General features: G+C 37.9%; 3 protein-coding genes and 1 long non-coding RNA gene across 6 annotated transcripts; 1 reads left to right on the top strand and 3 right to left on the bottom strand.

Annotated features, from left to right (window-relative positions):
* Positions 1 to 373: 373 nt before the first annotated feature.
* Positions 374 to 2014, top strand: LOC121799942 (uncharacterized protein At4g00950-like). Its single transcript, XM_042199469.1, has 2 exons — positions 374 to 1040; positions 1720 to 2014. The coding sequence occupies exons 1-2, from the start codon at positions 474 to 476 to the stop codon at positions 1816 to 1818; spliced, it is 666 nt and encodes a 221-aa protein (XP_042055403.1). The 5' UTR covers positions 374 to 473; the 3' UTR covers positions 1819 to 2014.
* Positions 2015 to 2272: 258 nt separating this feature from the next.
* On the bottom strand, positions 2273 to 4121 carry LOC121799939. Its single transcript, XR_006050402.1, has 3 exons — positions 3966 to 4121; positions 3111 to 3193; positions 2273 to 2504 (listed from the first exon to the last, which is right to left on the bottom strand). It is a non-coding gene; the product is annotated as an uncharacterized LOC121799939 (long non-coding RNA).
* A 1750-nt stretch (positions 4122 to 5871) lies between these two features.
* On the bottom strand, positions 5872 to 8281 carry LOC121799931. Its single transcript, XM_042199455.1, has 3 exons — positions 8140 to 8281; positions 6848 to 7595; positions 5872 to 6566 (listed from the first exon to the last, which is right to left on the bottom strand). The coding sequence occupies exons 2-3, from the start codon at positions 7585 to 7587 to the stop codon at positions 6119 to 6121; spliced, it is 1188 nt and encodes a 395-aa protein (XP_042055389.1). The 5' UTR covers positions 7588 to 7595; positions 8140 to 8281; the 3' UTR covers positions 5872 to 6118.
* A 1236-nt stretch (positions 8282 to 9517) lies between these two features.
* On the bottom strand, positions 9518 to 23590 carry LOC121749751. 3 transcript variants are annotated; one of them, XM_042144377.1, is made up of 16 exons: positions 23095 to 23590; positions 19728 to 22304; positions 18778 to 19201; positions 18439 to 18667; positions 17216 to 17380; positions 16145 to 16417; positions 15790 to 16035; positions 15039 to 15434; positions 13629 to 14957; positions 13482 to 13538; positions 12465 to 12893; positions 11878 to 12101; positions 11371 to 11504; positions 11009 to 11266; positions 10488 to 10666; positions 9518 to 10359 (listed from the first exon to the last, which is right to left on the bottom strand). In XM_042144377.1, exons 1-16 carry the CDS (start codon positions 23501 to 23503, stop codon positions 10249 to 10251), a joined length of 7440 nt encoding a protein of 2479 aa, XP_042000311.1. In that variant the 5' UTR covers positions 23504 to 23590; the 3' UTR covers positions 9518 to 10248. The 3 variants fall into 3 exon arrangements, with proteins under 3 accessions (XP_042000311.1, XP_042000319.1, XP_042000328.1); XM_042144385.1 differs by having other exon boundaries at positions 19728 to 22284; positions 23095 to 23261; XM_042144394.1 differs by having other exon boundaries at positions 19728 to 22288; positions 23095 to 23208.
* Positions 23591 to 23594: the final 4 nt, after the last annotated feature.

The following is a 23594-nucleotide window of genomic DNA, read 5'->3' as shown; positions in this document are numbered from 1 at the left end:
AAATTTTCTAATTGTTGAAAAAAGCTTCGCTTATGATTGAAGATAGGCAGGAAATTCCACACATTATGATCCAACAATATATCTATAGCTTACACACGATTGCCACTATACTGTGTGTGGTTGGTGTCATCCTATTTCAAATTAGAAAATACTGATTTTACTCTAATTCATAGTATATTGTGAATTTTCGATCACTATTAGATGATAATGAGACATAGCAACCAATAACACATAATTAGATAGGAAAAGAGAGAAAGAAAACCATTCATTATCATTAAATACATCTCAAAGTTTATAACTTCATCACCAAAAATAGCAAAAGCGAATTCTCGTGATATAAAAAACCATAAATAAGATACTACAAATCTACAATGTAAAGAAGTCAAACTCAAGCACAATATATCACCCCTTTTTTTCCACTTAAAAAACTCCTACTTCTCACTCTCTCTCTCCTGCTTCACATTACAAAAGTTATGGGAGAAGAGAGTGAAAATGAGGCATGTTTTCCCACACTAAAGCTTCCATTTGCAGAGATTCCCGATTCGCCGGAGCATCCATCAACGCCGCCGTTCCAAGCGTCAGCCACCATCCCATTCCAATGGGAAGAGCAGCCCGGGAAGCCCCGCCCCTGCTCCGACATCATAACCCGCCCCAAACCCGCCAAATCATTAGAGCTCCCTCCGTGTATGAGTATGAACCCGGCCGACAAATTTACGAAAACGCCCTCGCCCACAACCGTCCTCGAAGGGCCCTACAGCGTCGGCCGCCCCAAATTCTCGTCGTTCAGATTCTTCAGAGAAGGCCACGACTCCTTGGTCAGCCCCGAGGCCGCCGCCCTGCTCGGCGCCAAGAAGAGCGGCAAAGCCAGAGGGCTTTTTGGTAAATTCAAGGGCGGCGCCGGCGGTAGTTGCAGATTCTCTCCTTCCACGGTTAGCAGCTGCAGCAACAGTGAGGATTTGTTTGCGAATAACTGTGGGGTCAAAATCAACAGAAACGGAAGCTTCTCCAACCTCTCTCATGCAAAGCCTTCTCAATTATGGGTAATTTCTTTTTTTCATTATCCTATTCATAATATTGTTTTTTTTCAAGACTGTAAATATCAGTTCTAGTTTCTAGAAATTACTTATGTTTCGAATGGATGATTAGTGTTCCAATAGTTTACCTATATTAACTAATTTCTGGGGTTTTTATCATATAGTACTAGTAGTAAGTTATGTTGGAATTAATACATAATAGTAGTAAATAAACCTAGAGATAGGGAAAAAATGTTTTACTTTTCCAGAGAATTGTGATTTTTATACTATGAGATGTAAATTTATACAGGGAGTGTGGAATAGTGGTTTTATGGTTTATGGATATATCTGTTGCCATAATTATAGTTGTCAATGTGATTTATGACTAGTATCATTATTTTTTGGCATATAGTTTGAAGAATTAATATGGTCATGTGGGAGAGTAAAGAGGGGACCCTGACTATAATGTTAAAACCTTAAATTTTCCACAGAAATTACCAAAAATGTTGAAAATATGGTCCATAAATTATCAAGGTAGGCAGATTTCTGCAAATCACAGGGGCAAGCTGTGAAATACTACTGTTGTAGGATTTGAAATAAGAGAATAAATAGTGGGTATGGGCCTCTGGGGCTTTTATTGTTTTTTGGGTTTTTGTTTTTATTTGGTATAATATTCATTATGTAATGGTGGTGTGCTTGTTTGCAGACTAGTTTTTGCCATGGCATAAAGCAAATCATGCACTGGAAAGGCAGAAAGAAATCAAATAAAGAAGGCCGGCATTCAAGGGTTGATAATGTGTCATAAATCATTAGCAAAATTTATTACTCCTCTTTAAACTAAAAACAGAGAAGAAAAACGTTTGGAACTCTCTGTTTCGAACTAATGTTCATGCTTGTGATGTAGTATATTACTTTTCATACCCAAATATTCTCTGTCGCTTATAAACTATGACCACAACTTTGCAATGTAGCGAAGAATAATAGTATAATGTTAATTGCTATTTTCTGGTCCTTTATTTCCAGAGCAAATTAAAATAATCGTAGAAAACGGCTTTAATCCAAAAGTAAATACAGTTTGTCACATTTGATAGGCCGGTGAAAATAATCATACAAAAAATAAGAAAGTTGTTTAGCATAATCATCTCACATCCGATAATGGGTCATAAGTTATGATTTCACATTAAAAAGCAACACAAGGTTCCCAACCAAAGAAATGGCTAGTGGCAGCAAGAACCAGAAAATTTCAATGAAAAATAAAATACCATACAACAATTATGTTGACTGAAACTTTGTAAATTTGTTACATGTGACAATGTCTATGCTAGGAGTAGCATATAAGTCATATCGTCCTTTTACAAAGTAGAATGTAAAAGATGAGTACATTTATGGAAGATGGAGAGTTGAGTTAAATTTATTCTCAAGGAGCTCATAATAACAGATAAATTTCCCATCTGATGTTTATCTCTTCTTCTCAATCATAGTAGCAACTATCTGCAGATTGAGAAACAGAAGAGAGTTCAAACCTATGTACTCGCCAACAGATAAGAAATAATTTTTGAAAGCATGAAATCATTGTGAGTTATATACTAGTATTCAATCTATTATCAAAAGAAGCATTGACTATCTAAGTGTTAAGACGGCAAATCAACAGCACAGGATAATAGGGGTCAGAGCAAAACACAGTATCCTTGGAAGCTGAAAAGAGTAGAAGCACGGTGATGCCCAAAGAGGCAGTTGAGGGGCATAGATGATGTGCATTAAGCCTCGACTTTTCTACTAATTTGTTCAAGATAAGTTCATGTGCTAGGTAGGGGAAATGACAGCAGCAATACAGAGCAGAACAAAGTGGATCTATAGTATACAGAAAGCAGGAATAAGACTGGCTTCTACAGAAAGAGATATAGTTTCAATTATATGGCCAGCCACTGGTTTATTAGGCTATTCGACGATCATCTGAAGCATGGTAAGCTGGTAACAGATGAAATCAAGTGATCCATGAAAATCATACTGGCCACAAAATGTCTATGCCCATATTAATGCTGAAACTAACTGCACATGAAATGGAGAAAAGGGCGCTTAATGCAATGTATCACTTACATCACTCATACAAGTCTTGGGCCCTTGGTTGGATTTGCCATAGGAATCCAATATAGGCCTCACAACAGCAGGAAGGAAGAGTCCTGTATCGTTTTTTCACAAAACAAGAGGACAGAAATTGTTACTATAACAAAGATGTTTGCAACATTCTTTTCAAACATGGATAAAGAGATAATCAATTTACTATTACAAAGATGTTTGCGACATTCTTTCAGACATGGAGCAAGAGATAATCAACATACCAAGATATCACACAAACCATTATCTCTTAAAAGCACGATTGTGGCTTTACTATCACATTCCATTAAAATGCTACACTCAACGACTTAATGATGAAAAATATATACCAAATCCTCATTCACAATTCTAGTGCATCCCAAACAATCCAACCTTATTATTTCCCCCATTTCTAGAACAATACGGTATTGACTATTGAGCATATGTCCAATCTACCATTCAAAATTCTAATGCATCAAAGTAATTTAGTCTTGAACTTTGCCCTAATTTGTATGGTAATAAATAAAAACCATTGATCCGAATTCCGAAAATAATTTTGTAACAATCAAATAATTGATCTCAAGCTGGAATTAGGGCTTCTAGTGATTGCGAACAAAAAATAGCCAATACATCTCAATAGAAGCAGATTGACTTCGCAATTCCAAATCCGATAGCTCTAACTCAATGTAATTGCACTAATGCATTGGTGTTTAAACAAAACTCAGAAATCAAAAGTATGTGAGCATAATGAAATCCGGCTTCAGCAATGAAATTCGGATTGCGTGAAAACAAATAAAGCTGGCATCAAGATGAAGGTGCAAAGACAGGTATGAAAGTATGAAGAATAGAAACACAGACCAACGCCAGCGATGAGGCAAGAAGCCGCGACAACAGGCTCTTGTACAACGAAAATCTTCAGCTTATCCATCACCGGCATCTTTCCAATTTTATGATCTCTCTCCCACTCGGTGTGCGTATGTGTGTGTGTTTGCGTATTCCCTTTCTGTGTGTGTGAATAGCTTCGGTATTCAGTAAAGCCGGGTCGGGTTAGATCATAAGATGGGCCAGCTAAAATGTGCTGAGCACTTAAGCCCAAAATGGTCTGAAACTTATATAATTTTACTTTAATAACACGATCATATGAGTAATATCTTATGGAGTAATGTCTCTAAATGAAAACAGATTATTTTTTAAACGTGTTAAAATATAAGGGATGGTATAGCTACCTGACGCGTATTTTAGAGTATCTTATTTCGTTTACACAATATATCAAGTTTAATAAATTAATTCTAATAATACTATAATACTGCAATATTACAGTATCATAGTAGTATTTCAAGTGTCGATCCACATGGAGGTGAAAAGATTGCTTACACTTAAAAGCATTCCAAAAACATGTAAATATTTGATTTTTGATTTTGAAAGTTGTTAGACAAAATAAAGCTACAAATTAACTAAAGAAAAACTTTTCAAACGGAAAACATTCCACTCCAAGTTGCTCATGAGACTTGTATTGTTCTACACATTTAACAACGAAATATATGAGGGGATTAAAACATCAACCTAATCACATACACTGAGCATGTACACGATGAGTAGTTCACAATTAGCTGAACACATAACCTATGAACCAATTTTCAATGTCTATAAACTCCCGCGAAAGCGCGTGAGAAAGAAACATCTACTATAATCACCTACCTAATCCACTATCAAATTATCTTCTGAACAATTCTAATTCAATAGCATGCCAACAATCAAACATTCATAAACTATGTTAAAGAGGCAATAGCAAAGAAAAGAACAACATTACATTATTAGCCACAAACATAGTGTATAAACATTGGACACATTGTTGGTAACAAAACACATGAATTCAATAGTGTAGAAACATTCATACAAAGCCTAGATTACAACTTGGAGCGTCATAGAGAGTTTAGCCTAAACACATGGTGGAATTTGCAATAAAAACCATAGGAATCATGCTCTCGATGAGTGGAATTGGGATGTGGAGACGGCTCGTAGGAATGTTGGCCGGAATTTCTTCCTTCTCTTCTTCCTACCCTCCTTCTCTCTTTTCCTCTCCCTTTTTTTCTCGTCTGGAATGTCCGAATCAACTCCCCAAAACTACCTCCAAACTATTTAAAACTGAATTTGGAGGTTACTGCATCTTCGTACCCTGCCGGGTGAATTATTGGACATAAAATTCACCCGGCAGCGGCAGGGTGGCCAATTTTGAGGACTTGCTGGAATATCCGCGTTTTGGACATCGTACCTGGTCGGGTGCCTCATTTTAAGCACATTCTGGACTCGCGACGTAAACTGGGCAGTCTGTCAAATTGGGCATTTTGCACGATTTTTTCAATGACCTTGTTCTCCATCCGAGCTTCATTTCATGTTTCATTTCACCATTCATTCGTCTTCCTACTCCATAAAACATACTTTTGCAAGCATCAAACTATACAAATCATGTAAAGTTATGAGAATAAAAATGTACAATTTGATTCGCATCACTACCATTTCTAAAACCCCACAAATCCCAATCGGTTCACCGTTTACCACTTTACATCAAGGTATTGGTGGAAAATTTTGATGAATCACAAAAATCCTTAAGTTTTCCTCATATTCTTTAAATAGTACAATTTTCATTAAATTTTCCTGTAAATGCAAGTACTTTACAATACTATAATATTAATTCATAAATGTCCAAGGAAGAATGTGAATTAATGCTACATAGAAGATATATTTACTATTAAAAGCCACAAAATGCTACAACTCCATCCCTTAGCCCAATATTATTGCAAGTATTTACCAAAGTTCCATCAAGATCATATTTACAACATTGCTACATATCGTAGAAGGATAACTCAAAGACCAAAAAACTGAAATTGAAGGCAATACACTTAATCACGTACAAGAAAAGGGAAAATACAGCTCTATTAACATCATACAAGCGCACAACAACCACAAAATTCTCAAGCTGCAGTAGATGATATACAGACTGCACATCTTTATCACCAACTTGGAAACATCCACGCAATGGACCATTCCAGCAGGAATCCAGCACCAGCTAGTCCTAGCCCTATGGTGAAAGCAACTGTACACTTACTAGCTTCATGCCGAGAGCTTGAATTTTTGGCGCGTTTTCTACTGGAAGTCATGTCTCTGGCCGTCTGTGCCGCCTTAGTTATTTGAGGTGCCCAAGGTAACATAGGGACCACTGACTGGCTTGAGCTGTTCAGGAACTGGAGATACATGCTCTCGATTCGGAGCCACTGTTTATAGGCGAACAGCTGAGATGCTTGCCTAAATACAAGCTTGACCACATGCTCTCTCTCTGCACAGGCTTGTTTTGCTGCCCTCTCGGCTTCTCTTGCACGAGTCTGGGAGTGACATAGGGCTTCCATCAGTTGGGCCTTGCTCTGGTCATTCTCAACCGTTGTTTCAAGAGTCGGGATATCACTGTTTTTAAGGTCAAAATTATCAGTGGAGTTCTAGTTAAGATAAGTTTAGCCTAAAATCATGGAGCCACATGCCAAATGTAATCAATCTTTCTGGTGCATTTTTATTTTTTATATTTACGTATCTAAAATGATCAACTTCCACAACCAGAAACTGTTAATGATTTGTCGACACTACCAAAACGAACATACAAAGGCTACAGATGTTGTCAAAAACACAATGAGCTCATGAAATGTTCAATGTAGCAGGCTAAGAACAATTAAAGAAAAGGAGCAAATTACCTAAAGAGCTTCTCTGTACTGTTTTCCAATTGACCCTCTGCTAACACAAAATATTTGTCACAGGCACTTCCATCATGGCAAAAACAAGATAGCTTTACATCCACATCCTTCTTCACATGAGTGTTCTGAGGCATGGGAAGGTCACAATTCTCTATATAGTCAAGCGACCTTTGTGCAACCAACAAAGCCAATTCATTAGTATCAGCAGTTCGCCACCACGGAGCAGTTTTTTCAGCCCCTATACGCGACTTGGGATCAAAAGAAATCTCATCAGCTTGTTTTGGAACCTTGGGACCAAGATCTTTAACAGGTACTTCTCTATCATCCTCTTTAATTCCAAACTCTAACTTTTCACCAGTTACCATATTTCTAACCTGATTATCCTCATTCCTTGCTAAAGCTCCAGAGCTTTCGTGCTTTCGCCAGATATCCATACTACATTCCGAAGATGTAAACTGTTGATTTGTCGAACCCTTCTGATACCCGTAATTTAGTTGCGGTTGCAGCCACCATTTCGAATTGGGGGATAAATTTATAAATGAACGATTTAGATTAAAAGGTATGGACACTCCATTGGGAACATTTAGGCCTCCGGATGCACTAGAGACAGTATCAGCCTGTTTCACAGAAGTAGGTATTGTCGAGCAGTAAGTGAATTTTGGAGCTCGCTTTGCATCTTCTTGCACCATGCATCGGTTAGCTGTCCTGTGCAAAACCGCCCTAGCTTCAGCTACTGCCATTTTTCATCCTGCAAATTTCAATACGAGATTATATTTAGTTGAAATCTCCCCAAATTAAGTGGTAACATTTTCTCCAAAACAATATTCAAGTGGAGGCAAAATAACTATGTTAATCAGAAAAGGATGAATTGCGAAGAGGATGAAAGAAATGTGTTTTTTCTTTTCTTTTATAAAAGGACAATGAGGTTAATCACATTCAAAAGACAACAAAGCGAAAATCATTATCAGAGGAAACTGGCATCACACGCGACAAGAACTTTCTTCGCAAAATCCGTTGCTGAAGCTGCTTCATTTCAATTGATTACCAATTATAACAAGAAAAGTACAGAATTTCATCATAATCTACCAGTAAAATCCAAAAGTACATTATGATTGATGAAGGCCAAACATCAAAGTCAAATGAAGAACAAATTAAACTAAAACTAACAAGCACATATAAAACGGATAAATTATCGTTGCAATTGAGTTAAATTAAATTCATGAAGCATCAAACAAATACTGCAAGAGAAAGTATGATCGGGAGGTAATAGAGACATAGAGCGAGAAAGAAACCTGAAAGTTCACTTGAAACAGAATTGGGCGAGAGATAGGGAGAGGATAGGTGTGGATTTAGAGAGGGAGAGGGAGAGGGAGAGGGAGAGTGAGAGAGAGATAAGAGAGATGGTGTTTGCTTTTGTATTTTTATTTGAGTATTCAAATGATTGGCGAGCCTTTTGTTCATCCCCGAATGCGGCGTAGCAAGTTGTCTTGTCTTGTCGTGTCGTGTCGTGCATTTTGATCTTTGGTAGGCGCAAAAGGCCACCATTCTCCAAAATTATTTATTTTACATAAAACTCAAATCATTTTCAACATAAGCCAAAACGTATTTATAAATCCACAACTGCACTACTTTGATTACTACTTTGATTCAATTTAGTTGGTGTGTAAGAAATTGTGAATACTACTTTGATTTTTTTAATTACAAAGTTACAATAATTGCGGTATATATATCAGTTTAAAACAAATCTTAATGCGTATGCTAAATTCATTTTTTTTTATGTGAAAACAAGTAAAAATGGCGATGCCAGCTTAAATTCCTTGAAAAAAAATCCAAAGGCTAAGGACCACTCCCTAGCTAGTTTTGAATATTAATTGGTAATGACATTAATGGAATTTGGCAAATATGATATTTTATGATCACGAAATAAAATGGGCGTCTTGTGTCTTGAAAGCGACTAGCCGAGATCCACAATATTACAAACATTAGTTGTCAAAGGAGGGAAAATTAACATATCTTAGTGGCCCTAATTTGAATATAATAATAGCTAGGATAACTAGTATTATTATTACTATTATTATAACAAAGTGAATCACCAAATTTTAACAACCATTTCCGGCATTTCCCATGTTAAAATTTATTTACTACATATGCAAACAAATTTGAGCATTTCACCACCTGTATGTATTTTCTATAGCTAACGTATATTACATCACTTTTGAATAAAATATACTATTATGGGTGATTTCATCTTTGTCCATTGATTATGCCAAACCTAAGAAAAAAGGGTGTCAATGTTTTAACAGTATAATTTAACCTTGACTTGACGGTTGGTTGTAAGAAATTCAACTAGCGCTCATAAGTGAGATTAATTGGAAATATATTAGTCTGGAGTCAAAGTTTTGGATATTGAATTTAAGCAATCCACAGATTAGAATATTGACTTTCACGGAAATAATAAGCAACAGTAATACTATAAAGTAGCCTTTAATGATATTAATATCAATATTTTTAATAATTCTTCGTGGTTTTCCCAATATATTTTTTTTAATTTTGGGTCAAAACCTCAGAAAGAATTTGTTAATATCTCATAAACTACACAAGCACAATAGCTGAACATCTTTTGCGCTACCAATATAGGCTCAAGATAAAAGTTGCAAGCAAAGAAAATCATAAATATTAAAATGAAAACATGTATTGACTTCGCGAACCGGAGACCTTCAGTGTGTTAGACTGACGTGATAACCACGAACCGGAGACCTTCAGTGTGTTACATCTCACTCTACTTATCACTTGTAACATTGGCTCACGCCAGACTAGAAGAGAGACAAAAAATTAATAAATAAAAAGCGCATTTGATTTGATCTACTGCAACTACACAATATGTATCTGCGCAAAAAATCCTTCGTAATAATGTACATTGCATACACACTTGACAATTGACAAGGAAGTGCCCTATTTATGTTTGAAAATCACTATACAAAGCGTCGCATCCAGCCGATTACTGCAACAGATGCCGTTTGGTACATCAACTTTTTTTGAAGAAGAAAGAACCAACTGCTGTCTGCTGGCTTGCTTCAAAAGCGTAAGAGCTAGACTTTATGCATAATCTCTCTCAAAACTGAATGATGCTGTCATTTGGCCACTACCAGTTAGTTCAGTTCCCATTAAACTGGAGAGTGTGATGGCAGAAATGCTGAGATTGGTTAAGAAAATCATAACAGCATTTAACCTCAGAGTTAGCTCCATGGCCAAGTTTGGAAACAAGATCACTGCTGTCAATGTTCAGATTCTGGGTGGATAAGGGAACTATAACTTTGCCGGTTGCACGTGTGCTAAATTGCTGAGATGAAGTCTGATACCTCTTTGCATATGAGACAACGGCACAGCGATGGAGGTGGATCTTAATTTGTCGTCTCCAGTGGATTGCCTTGAAATCCAATGTATTTTACAATACCATCTCCTCCACATGTAAGGAAGCCATTAGAAACAACCTGAATGTCTGTGACTGCAGCCTGCAAAAGAGAGGGTGGATATTTAGTTCTACATTTTGAAACAGGAAGTGCTCGAGTCATAATAGACTCTTAAAATTGGCACTTCAGCCTTTTTAACTAAAAATAATGGTGACTGTCTTTGGAATTACCCGAACAACTCCACTAAATCCACGAGAGCTAGGTTGCAAGAAGGTGTGCCTTTCATGCAATTTTGGCCAGTGAAATACTAACTTGGCCCTCTTCGCATCCCAAAGCTTCACATCCCCATCCTTACTCCCAGTCAAGAAGAAACTGGTATTTGGAATTGTAGAAATTTTGGTGATACTCCCTTCATGCAGATAATGACAGTGTCAGTTTAAGCTCTGTATTTGAGCTAATAGTATACATAGAGAGAGAGGTGAGATCCATTGAGAATTTTACTTAACCTTAGAAGTGAGAATGATGCAAAATGTGAATTATGCATGCATATTCATAGTGAATTTCATGCATAAGAAATTCCCGACTAATTCACCATTAGTGAAATTCAACCAGGTGCTTTTCCACAAATTTCTTATGCATGGGATTTACTGTGTTTATGCATGCATAACATTTATGTGTCATTCTCAATTCTCACGAATATTTACCATTCTCACTGGATCCTTCCCACGTGTATGCATATAAGTTACGGTACCTGAGTGGGCCTTTGGTATGTACCAAAGCATACCATTCCTATTCTGGTCACCAGTTTTGCTACGCATATCAACAGAAGATGAAGCATTCATATTATGTTCCCCAGGATCCAAGTGCTTGTGTTTCTTAGTCCTTCCAGTAGCTATGTAACGGAAGTCGTGAAGCCCAACATCACCACCTTTTCCACCAGTTAAAATAAGAGGAGAGACAGAACCACTCCCTATGTCATTATCAAAAACGGCAAGGGATCGAGCACCTCCTGGATCAAGAAAGCACACATTCTTTTTTGAAACAGGAAAGGATGCATTATTAAATTATAACAAATTCTGGACATAGTTCACCAGAAACTTAAATAAAACAAACCTTCATGACACATTATTGAAGCTTGAGAAGTAGCTGGAGGAGCAAGTGTGTCCCATACAACAACATTCACCCCATTGGAGCTGTATCCTGCTGCAGCCACAATTGATCCACTTGCCGTAACATAAGTAACATCCCTACAATGACGAGATGAAATCAGAAGGCAACTAAAAAGCAAGAAAAAGGACCTGGAGCATGTAAATGCCAGTGGTAAATGTCTGTCAGGGAAGAAGCATAGAGCAATTTTTCAAGTGATACAGAAACCAGCAGACAATAAACTCCTTTTACAAAAAATCTAAAAAGAATAATAAAGAACAGAATTTTTCCCCCTGGGGAAAACTAGGCGGATTGGGAACCAGCAAAAAGAATAAGAGCGAGATTGGGAAAAAAATTGTATACCAATTTTATGTCTATTTCACTTCTGGCAGAATGTCTCACGAAAGTAAAGAAAGTATAGTTATTCAATTGCAGACTTTATCAGCAGTTTAATTATTTAGAGTAGTTACTCACGCAGTATGATTGTTAAAGCAGACAGAAGATTCTGTAGGATGAATGTTACTTCTTCCTCCCACTTCAAGCTGCCACGTGCATACAGTTCCATCTAATGCGGCAGTCACAAATCTGTGTCCACAGTGGTCAAAACGCGCAGCAGACACAGTGGCAAGAGCATAAGGTGTAGGTACATTTGCAGCCTGAAGTACTCCATAGGTTGCAGTAGCTGTGCCCTTCCCAAACTGAAAGATCATATTTTAGATTGATTTTCATGGTAAACGAGAGCAATGAGAGGGAATTTTAAGAAAATGCATATATTGCTTCCTGCATATTTTAAACTATGCCCACTGTAGTTTTATTTCTACACATGCCTTCTGTACTTTGCCCTTTGATCAATAACGCAGGAAGCACAAGTTTTTCTAATTTTTCATTTATTTTCTTTGAGAAAGTACAAGGGTATAAATGAAATTTTGAACACAAAATCAAAAAGGTTAGTAGAAGAAAATTACTCAGGGCAAAAATTGAAAAATGAATGGATAGAGAGGGAAGGAGTGAGATTTAGAGTGGAAGAGGCAAGGGGTAAAAATGGAAGCACAGAAACATACCTCCCAAAGGTATATGCGAGTATTGCCGGAACCAACCAAGAAGAAAGGCCTGCATGGATGTGATGCAAATGCGCTTGTCCTTACACTATCAATTGTTGCAGGTGGATCAAGGAACTCATCAAAACTTTCTTGTAGATCCCAATCAAGGCTGGATGCTCCCATACCAGCATATCCTGGAATGCCAAAGGCTCCCCCACCAGTTAATTCTCCTCCTGGTCGCACCAAGGAGCCTGCACCAATTGTGGCCCCTCCCAACCCAAGGTGTGTGGCTTTCTTACTTCCAAAGCCCACAGCAGAAGACCCATTTGTAGGAACTGGGGTGGACTCGTATCCTGCCCACCCATTGTGGGGCCAGTCTGCTTCTCCCCAAATACATTCAGCTTTATACCTATCAGGAATCCCATCCTCCCAGTTGAAAAATACTATCCCCTGAAATGGAAACCATTAGCATATGCACAGTGGAAAACCAATCAAGAAATAAATTATTACTGGGGAAATTTTGGCTATATCACAGCACAAGCATCCATTTGAACAAAAGAAATACCTAGACAACAGCTAAAATTTAGCTTAAAGCTTGTTTACAAAAGGTTGATCCGATATGAAAATTTAAAAAAAAATTGTAATCTACTTCATAAAACTGAAGGCAAGTTCACAGGTACTATTAGTTCTTATTTACAAAATTAAAGGATAAATAGAGGAAGCAGGATAAAGATAGCAGAAGCTAAACTTACTAAAATTGCAAAAGGCTCATAGTGGCTCAAACCCACAGGACATGGCCAAAGATTACGAATCCTCCAAGTCAAACTAGTATTTTATCCTCCACCAATCTACAATATTTTATACCCTACCAAGCTAACAACTGAGTGCTAACAAATTCAAGTTTTTAATTATCATTTATTTATGCTTCAAAACAAATTCAAATAACCAATAGCAGATAAGCTCCAAAGTTTGCATGTACTAGACAGCCCTTTCCATTCAGGCAAAGCAAAACATAATGAATCAAACACAGGTACAAACCTTCTTATTGCTAGCAAGTGCAGCCTGGGATTGATCGATGGAGTTTATGCACAGAGCCTGCTCCAAAAATTAAAGCAGGTGAGGCGAAATTAAAATTATATGGAATTGCAGAACCATATATAGGGATAGGAAAGGGTGCAAGGGTACCTCCAAAAGTTCCCCATTTCTTCTACATATTTCTTTAGGATTTTGGAAAGGCATCACCCTCTTTGAGTCACATGTATTATTATCATCAGAAGTTTTAAAAGGATGATCTGGGGTTGTATATGCTAAAGGTGATCCAATTGCACGAGGACTACCAAATCCATCTTCTTTATCCCAATTTTCCTCTAATCCGAACTCTGCTGTGATGCTTGCATATGCATAACTCCATCCACTAGATGACTTTTGCTTAATGTATGGTAGCCAATTGTGATACTCTTGCTCAAAGGTTCCACGAAGGATTTCGGAACCAGCAAAAATATTCCTTAACTTATCAAGATCTGGCAACTCATTGCCGTGGTCTAATGGTTTTGGATATTCAATCATCGGATTAATATTCTCCCTTCCTGATTGATACAGACCATTTTCAAAGGATGAAAGGTTATTTTTGTTCAATGTATTTGCTTCTTGAAGTAGGTACGTTGCAAATTTCTTTGAACAATAAAACGAAATATCTGAGCACGTGAGCTTGAGAAACTGAACCAAAGTGCTAGAGGTCAATCTGGCTTGTTGCTGTAGATTATTTCCATCAAGTTCTAATACAGGAAGAGGCCCAGAAGAAAAAAAATCTTCAGGTACTTCAGGCAATGTACTGAGTTGATGTTCCAAGAATTTAGACATGCACACCCAAAAAGAAGAACTGATGATATGCCAGGCCTTGTTATCAGAAACTGCTCCACTTGGTTCCTGCTTTTGTCCTGACTCAACATACACTAAACCATGAACTAGCAACTCCATAATCTCACTAATAAGTTTCTTCAGATTCTCCATCTTCAACCCATTGAAGTCACTTTCATCCAGTAAATTAGACAGAATAGGTCCAATAGATACAATAATAGCTTTGAAATTCTTTTGAAGCCAAGCTGTAGCAAAAAGTATATGGAATTCAAACAAACTGAGAACAAATAAAAGTAACTTCTGAAAATCTACAGCTTGGGATCTTAGGAACAGCTGCAACATAGCTCTTAGACACCTAAATGTCTCGGTCATGCCCTGATTTGACAAACCCCACACAGTAAGCCAGCATAACCTGCCTTCACTAGAAAGACTATCCACGGCCAAATATGTTGATCTCGAGCAGTTTTTGCAAGAGGCAACAATATATTTCACATACAGTGATAACATTTCTTCAGTAGCTTTAAACAGATTGGATGGAGACCAAAACAAATCATCAGGGAGATTACTCTTTTCTTGCGACAGGAACTTTGGAGCATAATCTTGTAATATGTAGTGTCCAATAAAGTCTAGACCATTATGGCACAAAGACAATACAATCTGTGTAAGCAAAGCAAAAAAGTTTAGGTAACCCCAAAATGATTAGAATGCAGTGCACTTGTTCATATCAACACCAATTACCATTTTAATTAGATGGAGAGGAACCAAGGAGAACTTCTGCTGGAAATATGTAATAGCTTCTGTCAACTTGTCTTCAAATTCCTTCAGTAATTTCTCAAAGTCCTGACGGTCAACCTCCAGGTTTATAGCCTCTTTGAAAGAAGATGGCCTATCATTTTCTAAAGAGCTTGGATGTTCTTTCATCAAGGTTGACATGTACTGCAATGCTAAATATAACTTACAATACGATATAATATGGAAAGATGTCTCTTCCAACATCCAGTTTGAGGAGTTCTCATACACAGATGGTTGTGTCAATTCAGCAGGAAGATCACCAGTTGGGTTATGCGTCAAGCTCCCATGGGCAGGGCCACCAAATATGCTCACAGATGACAAAATGCTCTCCAATGCTTCAAGCTTGTTGGGAAACAAAATAGAACTGGCCATTACTCTTTTGATTTAGAAATCATCCTTGAAGATAAAACTATACAGATGGGCAAGCAGAAGCTCAGCATGCTAATAATTACTTCGCGAAGATATACTCATAGAAGTGAAAATTTTATAATCCTTAAGCATACTGTCACCGCCATAAAGAAGAAGGAAGCTTTAGGAAGAGTAATTTCCGGTTCCATAGTCAATAACTATCATCAACATGTGCTATTGCCTATTATTATACTATCAGGGTTGAAGTAATAGCATCGCGTAATACTGTACATTTTACTAGAGTTACAGCCTAAAAATAAGTCCAAATAAATTGTATAGAGACACTTACAGGTAGCCCACATCTTCGGAAGGAAGTAATATTCATCAGAGATGCCCACCGACAGAGATTAGCAGCATTAAGCTCCCCAACAGCATTTTTCAATTTAGTTTTGTTTGCCAACACCAGGCAATATTGACCAATACTTGGATCCAGAAAACAGGTATGAGAGGATGAAAGGACAGAAATATTGACCTCCGAACCCACTTCAGCACCAAGCATTCTGAAAAACGATTGGGGATAATTTCCCAATAGCCACTGCTCCCAAAATGATAAAATAGGCCATTCAACAATATGAATATAAGGTGCATGATAGAGAAACCTGACATACAAATAAAGTTTATAGTGCTGTAGAGATTATCCTTACCTCTAGAAAACTTGCCATCCAGAGGTCGCCTTTTGATAGTGCAGATGGGAGGAGAAACTTTACAATGAGATTGCATTCTAAAGGTCCACCACATCCCTCTATGAGACGACATATTACAAGAGCAAGCTGTTCATCTCCAAGGTTCTTGGCACAGACTGTCACAGCAGAAGAAGCATCTCCTCCGAGCAAAAAGAAAGCTACTGCTAGCTCTAGTTGATGTTTTCCCAATAGTACATAAGCATTTTTAATAGCTGCAGCCTTATGTTTATCATCCTATAAAGAAAGTTGGTTCAGTTAACTCATTCAAATTAAGGAACAATCTGACACCATCTAGAAGAGTAATTTCTATAGGACCGCCTAGGTGAAAGTAGCAAAAAAAAAAATATTCATAAAGCAAATGTTAGAGAGGGTACAGGGTAGTGTAGATAGGTTGATAACTTGCTAGCTTCAAGGGTTTTGGTTAAAAAGGAGAACAAAATGCATAACCAATTTTTTGTTTGTTGTCCATGAAAACTAAGAAAGAAACAAAATTCAAGGAGCGTGTAATGCAACCGGTGAAATTTATTAACCTCACAAACATGAGAGGCAAATGACAGGAGAACTGAGAAATGAGTATACACTATTCCCTCGGGCACCAAACATCACCATTACCATTTGCCTTCAGATAATTTTTTCTAGCACACATATTTGGCCTTTACTTCCTTTGATTTCACTCAATTTTTTCCTTTTCCTCAACTTAACCATCAAATGAATTTGGCCTTACAGGAGTAATGGTGTCTCCTTTTTGTGTGTGTTACTTAGTATTGAAGTACCGCAATATGTGGCATTGAGCATAGATCAGAAGATACATTTTTTAAGAATTTGTTTACGTGCGTATAATTCTCTGGGTTTCTCTGGGATCTATGTTAGCCACAAGTTCCCAAAGTTTGCTGATCTAATACAATCTCCCTTAATGGATTACAAAATAACTGTACAAGGGTATGGATTTTGACACTCAAAATTGGCAGCTGAAGAGTTTAAAGCTTTTATCTAACTCACGGTTAAAGAAAATTGTGATAGATCATTAGATACCTGAAAGTTTCTAAAGAGAAATCCCGCTAATGGTTTATCCTTTTCATCTTTGCTTATTTTGAAGAGGCCAGCCAAAACTTGAAGCCTGTTTAACACAATATAAAGGAGTAAACATGCCTTAGGATCTTTCTTCTTCATATACTGTTGTCTAGCCAGCTTTTCCATCTGCAGTAAGAAAGACACTGTCAAACCCCTAGATAAGAATGACTAAGAGGCAAGACATCCACCCTTCCATGCATCTTACAAGATTATTCTACGATGGAGGTGCTCAACAATTCAGTTCTAGCTATCAAAAATAAAAATTTGCAATTAAAAAATAAATATAAATCATCTAAACTGGCAGCTGCAAAAGTGTTATAGAATATGTTATAGAATAAGTATCCCACATCAGTTATGTGACCTACTCTGGCTTAGTCTCTTGTACTATATATATGTGCTTTATGAATTAATGAAAAAACCTACTACTACTTTTCTCTAGTATGTCTATATACTTCTACACATATGTCTATGTTTTATTATTCTACAAAAAGTGTAACCAAACTGCCAATATGACAGTTTGCTTTCAGTTCTGCTCATGTGGTTCTGAACCGTTGAAAACCTCTATTCCTTGATATTTAACTCATATCTTTAGTGATATTATTTACAAATAAACCCTTCCAATCTGAAAAGGTATACAAAGGACAAAATATCTTTCAGAGCATAAGATTGACATCAAATAACATAATGGCACACACAAATACATACATAGATACTATATATATTTCGTGAGAAATGAGAAATTTGCATTAACACGAATTGTGCATGCATAATGCATAAATTTCATGAATCAGAGATGAATAAGCATCTGGGCTCGAATCCCCATAGGGTCAAATTATTCGTTCATCTCTTATTCATGTAAGTATGTGTTTATGCATGTTTAATTCATGTTTATGGATGTTGCTCATTTCTCACATTAAATCCAATTCTCACTGGATCCCAAGAAGAGTATTAGAAGTATCTATGAGTATTCGTTCAGATGAAAACGATGCAGGCTTATCTATAAATATATGACCTACACATGGAAACATGTACAGTGCTGTGAGTCATTAGCTACATACAAGAGCATTTTACTAGATGTAGTGTCTCCACATTATGCTTTTGCCATTCAGATTATGTTAGAGCCATAACAGAGCATAAGCAACTGCAAATATTTGTCTACTTTTTAGCATTAGCTCACACCATACCTTAACCCTCAATTGCGATACATTTGTATACCAGAACCCAACACCCATACTGCGCATTTCTTCCCAAGATGGCTCTGTTGGTAGTAGCGAATTAAACAAATTGTCATGGCAATCTGAATGAAAAGCCCACCCAATGAGTCCTGGAGAGACAACAAACTCTTCCACCAGAGGCAACCTACTATATCTTTGAGCAAAATATAGTTGCTGGAACCTCACTGCAACCCAGAATCTTCAGTGAAAAAAAGGCTAGTCAGTTGATGGCAAACTACCGTACAGTTCTAAGAAATGGAATGTAAAATTGAATAATATTAGTAGTAATGGTTCAAAGTTCAAACTTACCTCCGACCAGGTTCATCTAGGCTTCCATAAGCAGAAGTTGAGTTAGCATTACCAACTTCTCGTAGAAGATCAACAAGTGCAATGGCCTGTATCTTTTCGTCTGTATTTATGCAATTATAGGAATACAAACTCTCAAGAGATTCAATGAAGCCATCAAATTCAGATTTGGACAGCAATGAAGTCATGGTGGAATTATGAGCACCATAACCTCCCTCGGGGAGAGAGTTAAATAAACCCGTGTGAAGTTGGGATGTACTCCAATGAAATACGTTACCACTTGAATGAAGTGGAAGAATCCCATCAAGATAATCTGACAAGGGAACTGGTGAAACTAAACTGCTAGGCATTTTAGCACCATGACCTTGTTCAGACAAAGTGCCAGAAGCAAGATGGCGTAGAGCTATAAACGCACGTTTCCAGTTACCTGAAGCCATAAAACAATACGGTAAAGAAAAGTAATGATAAATGTTAAACATTCTAACAACTAAGAACATGAACATCATGAAGTTCCAAGTAGAATGAGTTAACAAAGCAAAAGGGATCCATGTCATTAGATATATATGTTGACTAAATGTACTCCCTTAGTGACATCCAAGAAGATGACAAGCATCCAGCTAGAGCTATTGCATGGACTATGTATGCCTTTCTCCAAACAGATTTCAGATTGGGGAATAAAAAGAGTTTTTTTCAGAAGATAAATTCTGCTTTTAATTCTCAAATTTCAAACAACTAGGAAACAGGTGGTTGAAGCTGTTAAGTATTTGGAACCAGGGTCTCATAAGTTTGAGGTTTACATTAGGACAAAAACTACTTTTAATTGACAATTCATCATTGTAAATTGGTGTTCACGCTGATTTAAACCGATGAAACATTCATCATCAGTTTAAAGGATAAAGAGACACAAAAACTTAACATAAAAATATTAGTAACAATTTCATGACCAGCAGTACCTGAGCACAAGTTATTAAAGAGTGCCTCTGGGTGAAATAGAGGCAAAGATCCTCCTATCTTTTCTGCTATTTCTGACATGCTCCAGAAACATTTTTCGGTGGCATAACTGTACGTCCACTGGAAGCTCTCAACATTATTGTTCATCTTTGCAGGGGGCTGCGACTCATATTTGCCTCCAATGTTTGATGGTGCTTTTTCAGAATCAGTGAAAGTTGAATAGTGCACAATGTCATGGGAGCCAGTGTAATCAGATAACGACAAAAAGTGACTGAAAATACTAAAATACTTGTCGTGAACTACTACAGCTGTGCCCTTAGGGCCCCAAAGGAAGTCAGAAATAGGAGGTAGATTACTCTTAGCTGCAATGCATATCCAAGCATTTTCTTCCAAAGGCTTCTCAGATTTTAATCCACCTTGACCCCCACGGCGTCGTGAAGCATATATCCGCAAATCATTTTGTGAACAAACGGCAAGTAATAGCTGACCAATTCCCATTTTTAACCAATTAAAAGCAACAATCACCCCATCAAAACAAAGTTTATCTTCCAGCATGAAGCTGCCCACACCTTTGACATGCATGCATTCCCATATGCAAAGTGTAGTAGAATAATTTTTTGATTGACTATTTATGGAGGCAGAAGCAATCTTTTGACCACAGGGACTCATAGAGACATTTAGTATAGGACCTTGCTGAGAAGTAAGGACACCAACAAGAGCCCACTTCTTATCTGAGCGCAAAGAATCGAGTGGCATGCTCCTCCACAGTTTTAAGCTGCCATTGAAGCAACCAGTTATCATATGATAGGCATAGCAAGTGCTGCCAATCTCATCGGCAGAACTCAGCTTTTGTGAAGATGAAATCAAGTCACTGGGGCAGACCACAGCACAACTAGTAACCTTGTCATCGTTGTTAGTCACAGGAATGACTGATGAGGCAGGGTAGACTGAAACCAAGTACTGCTTACCATAAAAATCACTTTCAAATGTTTTCCAGTGCTCATTCAAACAGCTCCCTTGTGAATAATCGCAATGGATGGTTATTTCCCATGATAAAGCCCTAAAAGTATCCATCCATAATGCTATAAGCAGAAATTTACTAGAAACGGAGTTCCCATCACAGTTGCAAGGCAAAGGGATGGAGTTCATTCTAGTTAGCACTTGTTCTTGACCTTCAATAACGAAGGGCAAAGAAAATAAATTGTGATAAGTGATCTTCTGTTCATTGTTTTTCAAAACCTTAACCAAGAAACAGTCAATGCCATTTGAATGTCCCATGAGAAGAACATTACTGTCACCTAGCACTGTGGGCGCCCAACTCAAGCACGTGTATTTAGGAGAGTGATCGATAATAGCAGGTTTTCCACAGAGTTTCCAAGAAGGTGTAGATATTGGCTGGCCAATATGACTATTGAAAAAGGTTGAAAATGACCAAAAAAGAAGCATTCCATTTCTATCTAAAGAAGCAGCGAGTTCAACTTCAAAAGAAAACGGATGAACTGCAATCTGTAAAATTTTATCGATGTGACCTTCAACTTCTAGCACTCCTTTGGCACAAGCTGCCAAAGAGCTGTTGGCATGGTTGTCACTAGCAGATTCCAATTTCATGCTAGCTGAGGTTTGAGAATATAATTGCCACCAAGAGAATGAATTACAAGGTGACAATTGAACCAATGAGCAAAGAGTGGGAGAGCCTGAAACTTGAGTCCTCATAATGCACACTTTATACATAAGCAATTGACTTGGTTCCACTACAGAGCTGACTAGATCATGCTTCTTCCATAAAGTAACCCTTGGGAATCTCACTGGAGCAAAATCATCAAGACAGTGAATAGCCCACATCGTTATCACCCTTTGACGACCAAAACCAATCAACCACTCGCATCTAGCAGCTGTATCATGCTGAAGATTGTCTGAGCATGAATAGTAGCATACTTCTTTATCATTAACAGTCACACCTTCAACGTCCATTGCCCATCTTACAAAGACATCAGAGCCCAGAATACCATTCAGAGTTTGGTTTACCTCGATTACAGCAAGGACACAAAAAGATAACTTTGCTTTGTGGTCACTATTATCCTTTACATTTCTTCTAATCCTCCCATCATCAATTTCACCCCATAACCTAACAGATCCATCAAGGCAGCAAGTTAACAAGATTGGTCTCTGGGCATGCTTAGCATGCTTACTTGGTGGTTTTCCTGTTGAAGGCCTCCACTGTATCATCCCAATAGGCATTGGATGACGCAGCTCATGTTGTGGATATTTAGAATGTCCATCAAATTGAAAAACTAATACACAATCTCCTGCATCATTGGGGAAAGCAGACGAACCTCCAACTTGTACTTCGCTCCATGGTGCCGTAGCTGAAAGACCACAGGCAGTCCAGGTGGTAGAGACAAGAGCTTGAGGAATTTTTGGTTTGAATGACCAAGCTATTTCCCACGACTTCTCCTTCTTTCTCCACATTACAACATCAGTGCCTCCTGAAATTATTCCATCTCCTGAAACTGTCCACTGGATGGCCTCAACCTTCATGGATAAGACAAGCATTGTAGTCTGCCTCCAACAAAAAGAACCTGAATCTCAGTAAATAAGTCCATATTCGATTACAAGGGAAAGGGAGAGGGCGTCAGGGGGGAGCGTTTAACTTAAGCATTGTCAGAACTAAAGGAAAATCTCAATAGGACTCAATACCAATGTGTAAGACCATCATATATGCTTTTTACGACAATAGAGATGTATACCAGGTTTCTACTCACAACCCAAACAGCAGATGATTAAGAAAAAGAAAACCTCTCATCACTACTAACTCATTTCTTTATTTCCAGGGATGGGAAGAAGTGTGTCTGAGATTTGACTGATAAGTGAGATCAATAATTATTCATTCCTTACTTAGGTGGTCAGAATTTCTTTTTATGTGTGTGTGTGAGTAAAATGCAGGGTCTTAGACCCTATACATGCACAATATCTCTGAGTCCCAATTCTGAAATTACCTAATTAAGAAAATAAAATCTACCTAATAAATATTTGACGGGGAAATTAGAAACAAATCAACCAAACAGATATGTAGCTGCTCCCATGAGTTCCATTCATTTTAGTATATCTCGAGTTCAGTTTGCATATGCTTAACCATAACCGAGCTCCACAATCTTCCCACTCGTGATTCAGAACTCTAAACTCCAAAATGAAATGCAAAAGAGCAAATGCTTCATGTTTCATCAGGATTACGCCTAATTTCATATACAAATTTAAGTCTTGCGATTTTGATTCTCAATTTTAAAACAATCACACTCTCGTCAAACTCCACCCTTTCAAAATAAACTCAAGACATAAATTCAAGTCAGAAAATCGACATCGCGAACTTACTGGTTGAATTTTCATCTCCGCCATACGATAGCAACAAAATGCGATCACCCAACGCCGCCGCAAGCTCGCCAATGGACGGCCTCGCAGGGGACCAGCACACGGCGGATACGTGAGCGTCGGCTTCTCGAGATAGCTCGATCACTTGACGATATATCGGCCCGATTCTCGTTTCTGCTTCCGATAGAGGGTCTGGCAAGTGAGATATGACTACGAGAGAGGCAGCGCCGTAGGCGATCCATGAGTGCCCGGCGAAGTCGAGCAGGAAATCGGCGGCCGCCGCGGATCCACAGGGGGATCGTGAGGGAGCGGGAGGAATTATCTCGGATTTGATTAAGTGGAGCGGGAAACGGGAGCCGACATCGAGCGGCGGCGGCAGGGGAGAAGCGGCGGCCGAAGTAGCCTCCGCCATTATCGGAATTAGCAGCGAGATGTATTGAGTGACAGTGCAAATTAGAGGCTGAATGGCATCATACACGATAATGTGAAGACAACTAACTGAT

This window comes from Salvia splendens, chromosome 1 (assembly GCF_004379255.2).
Source record: "Salvia splendens isolate huo1 chromosome 1, SspV2, whole genome shotgun sequence".
In the NCBI taxonomy this organism is placed as follows: domain Eukaryota; kingdom Viridiplantae; phylum Streptophyta; class Magnoliopsida; order Lamiales; family Lamiaceae; genus Salvia; species Salvia splendens.
Note: the sequence above shows the minus strand (reverse complement) of the source record. Positions and strands in the feature narration are given on the sequence as shown.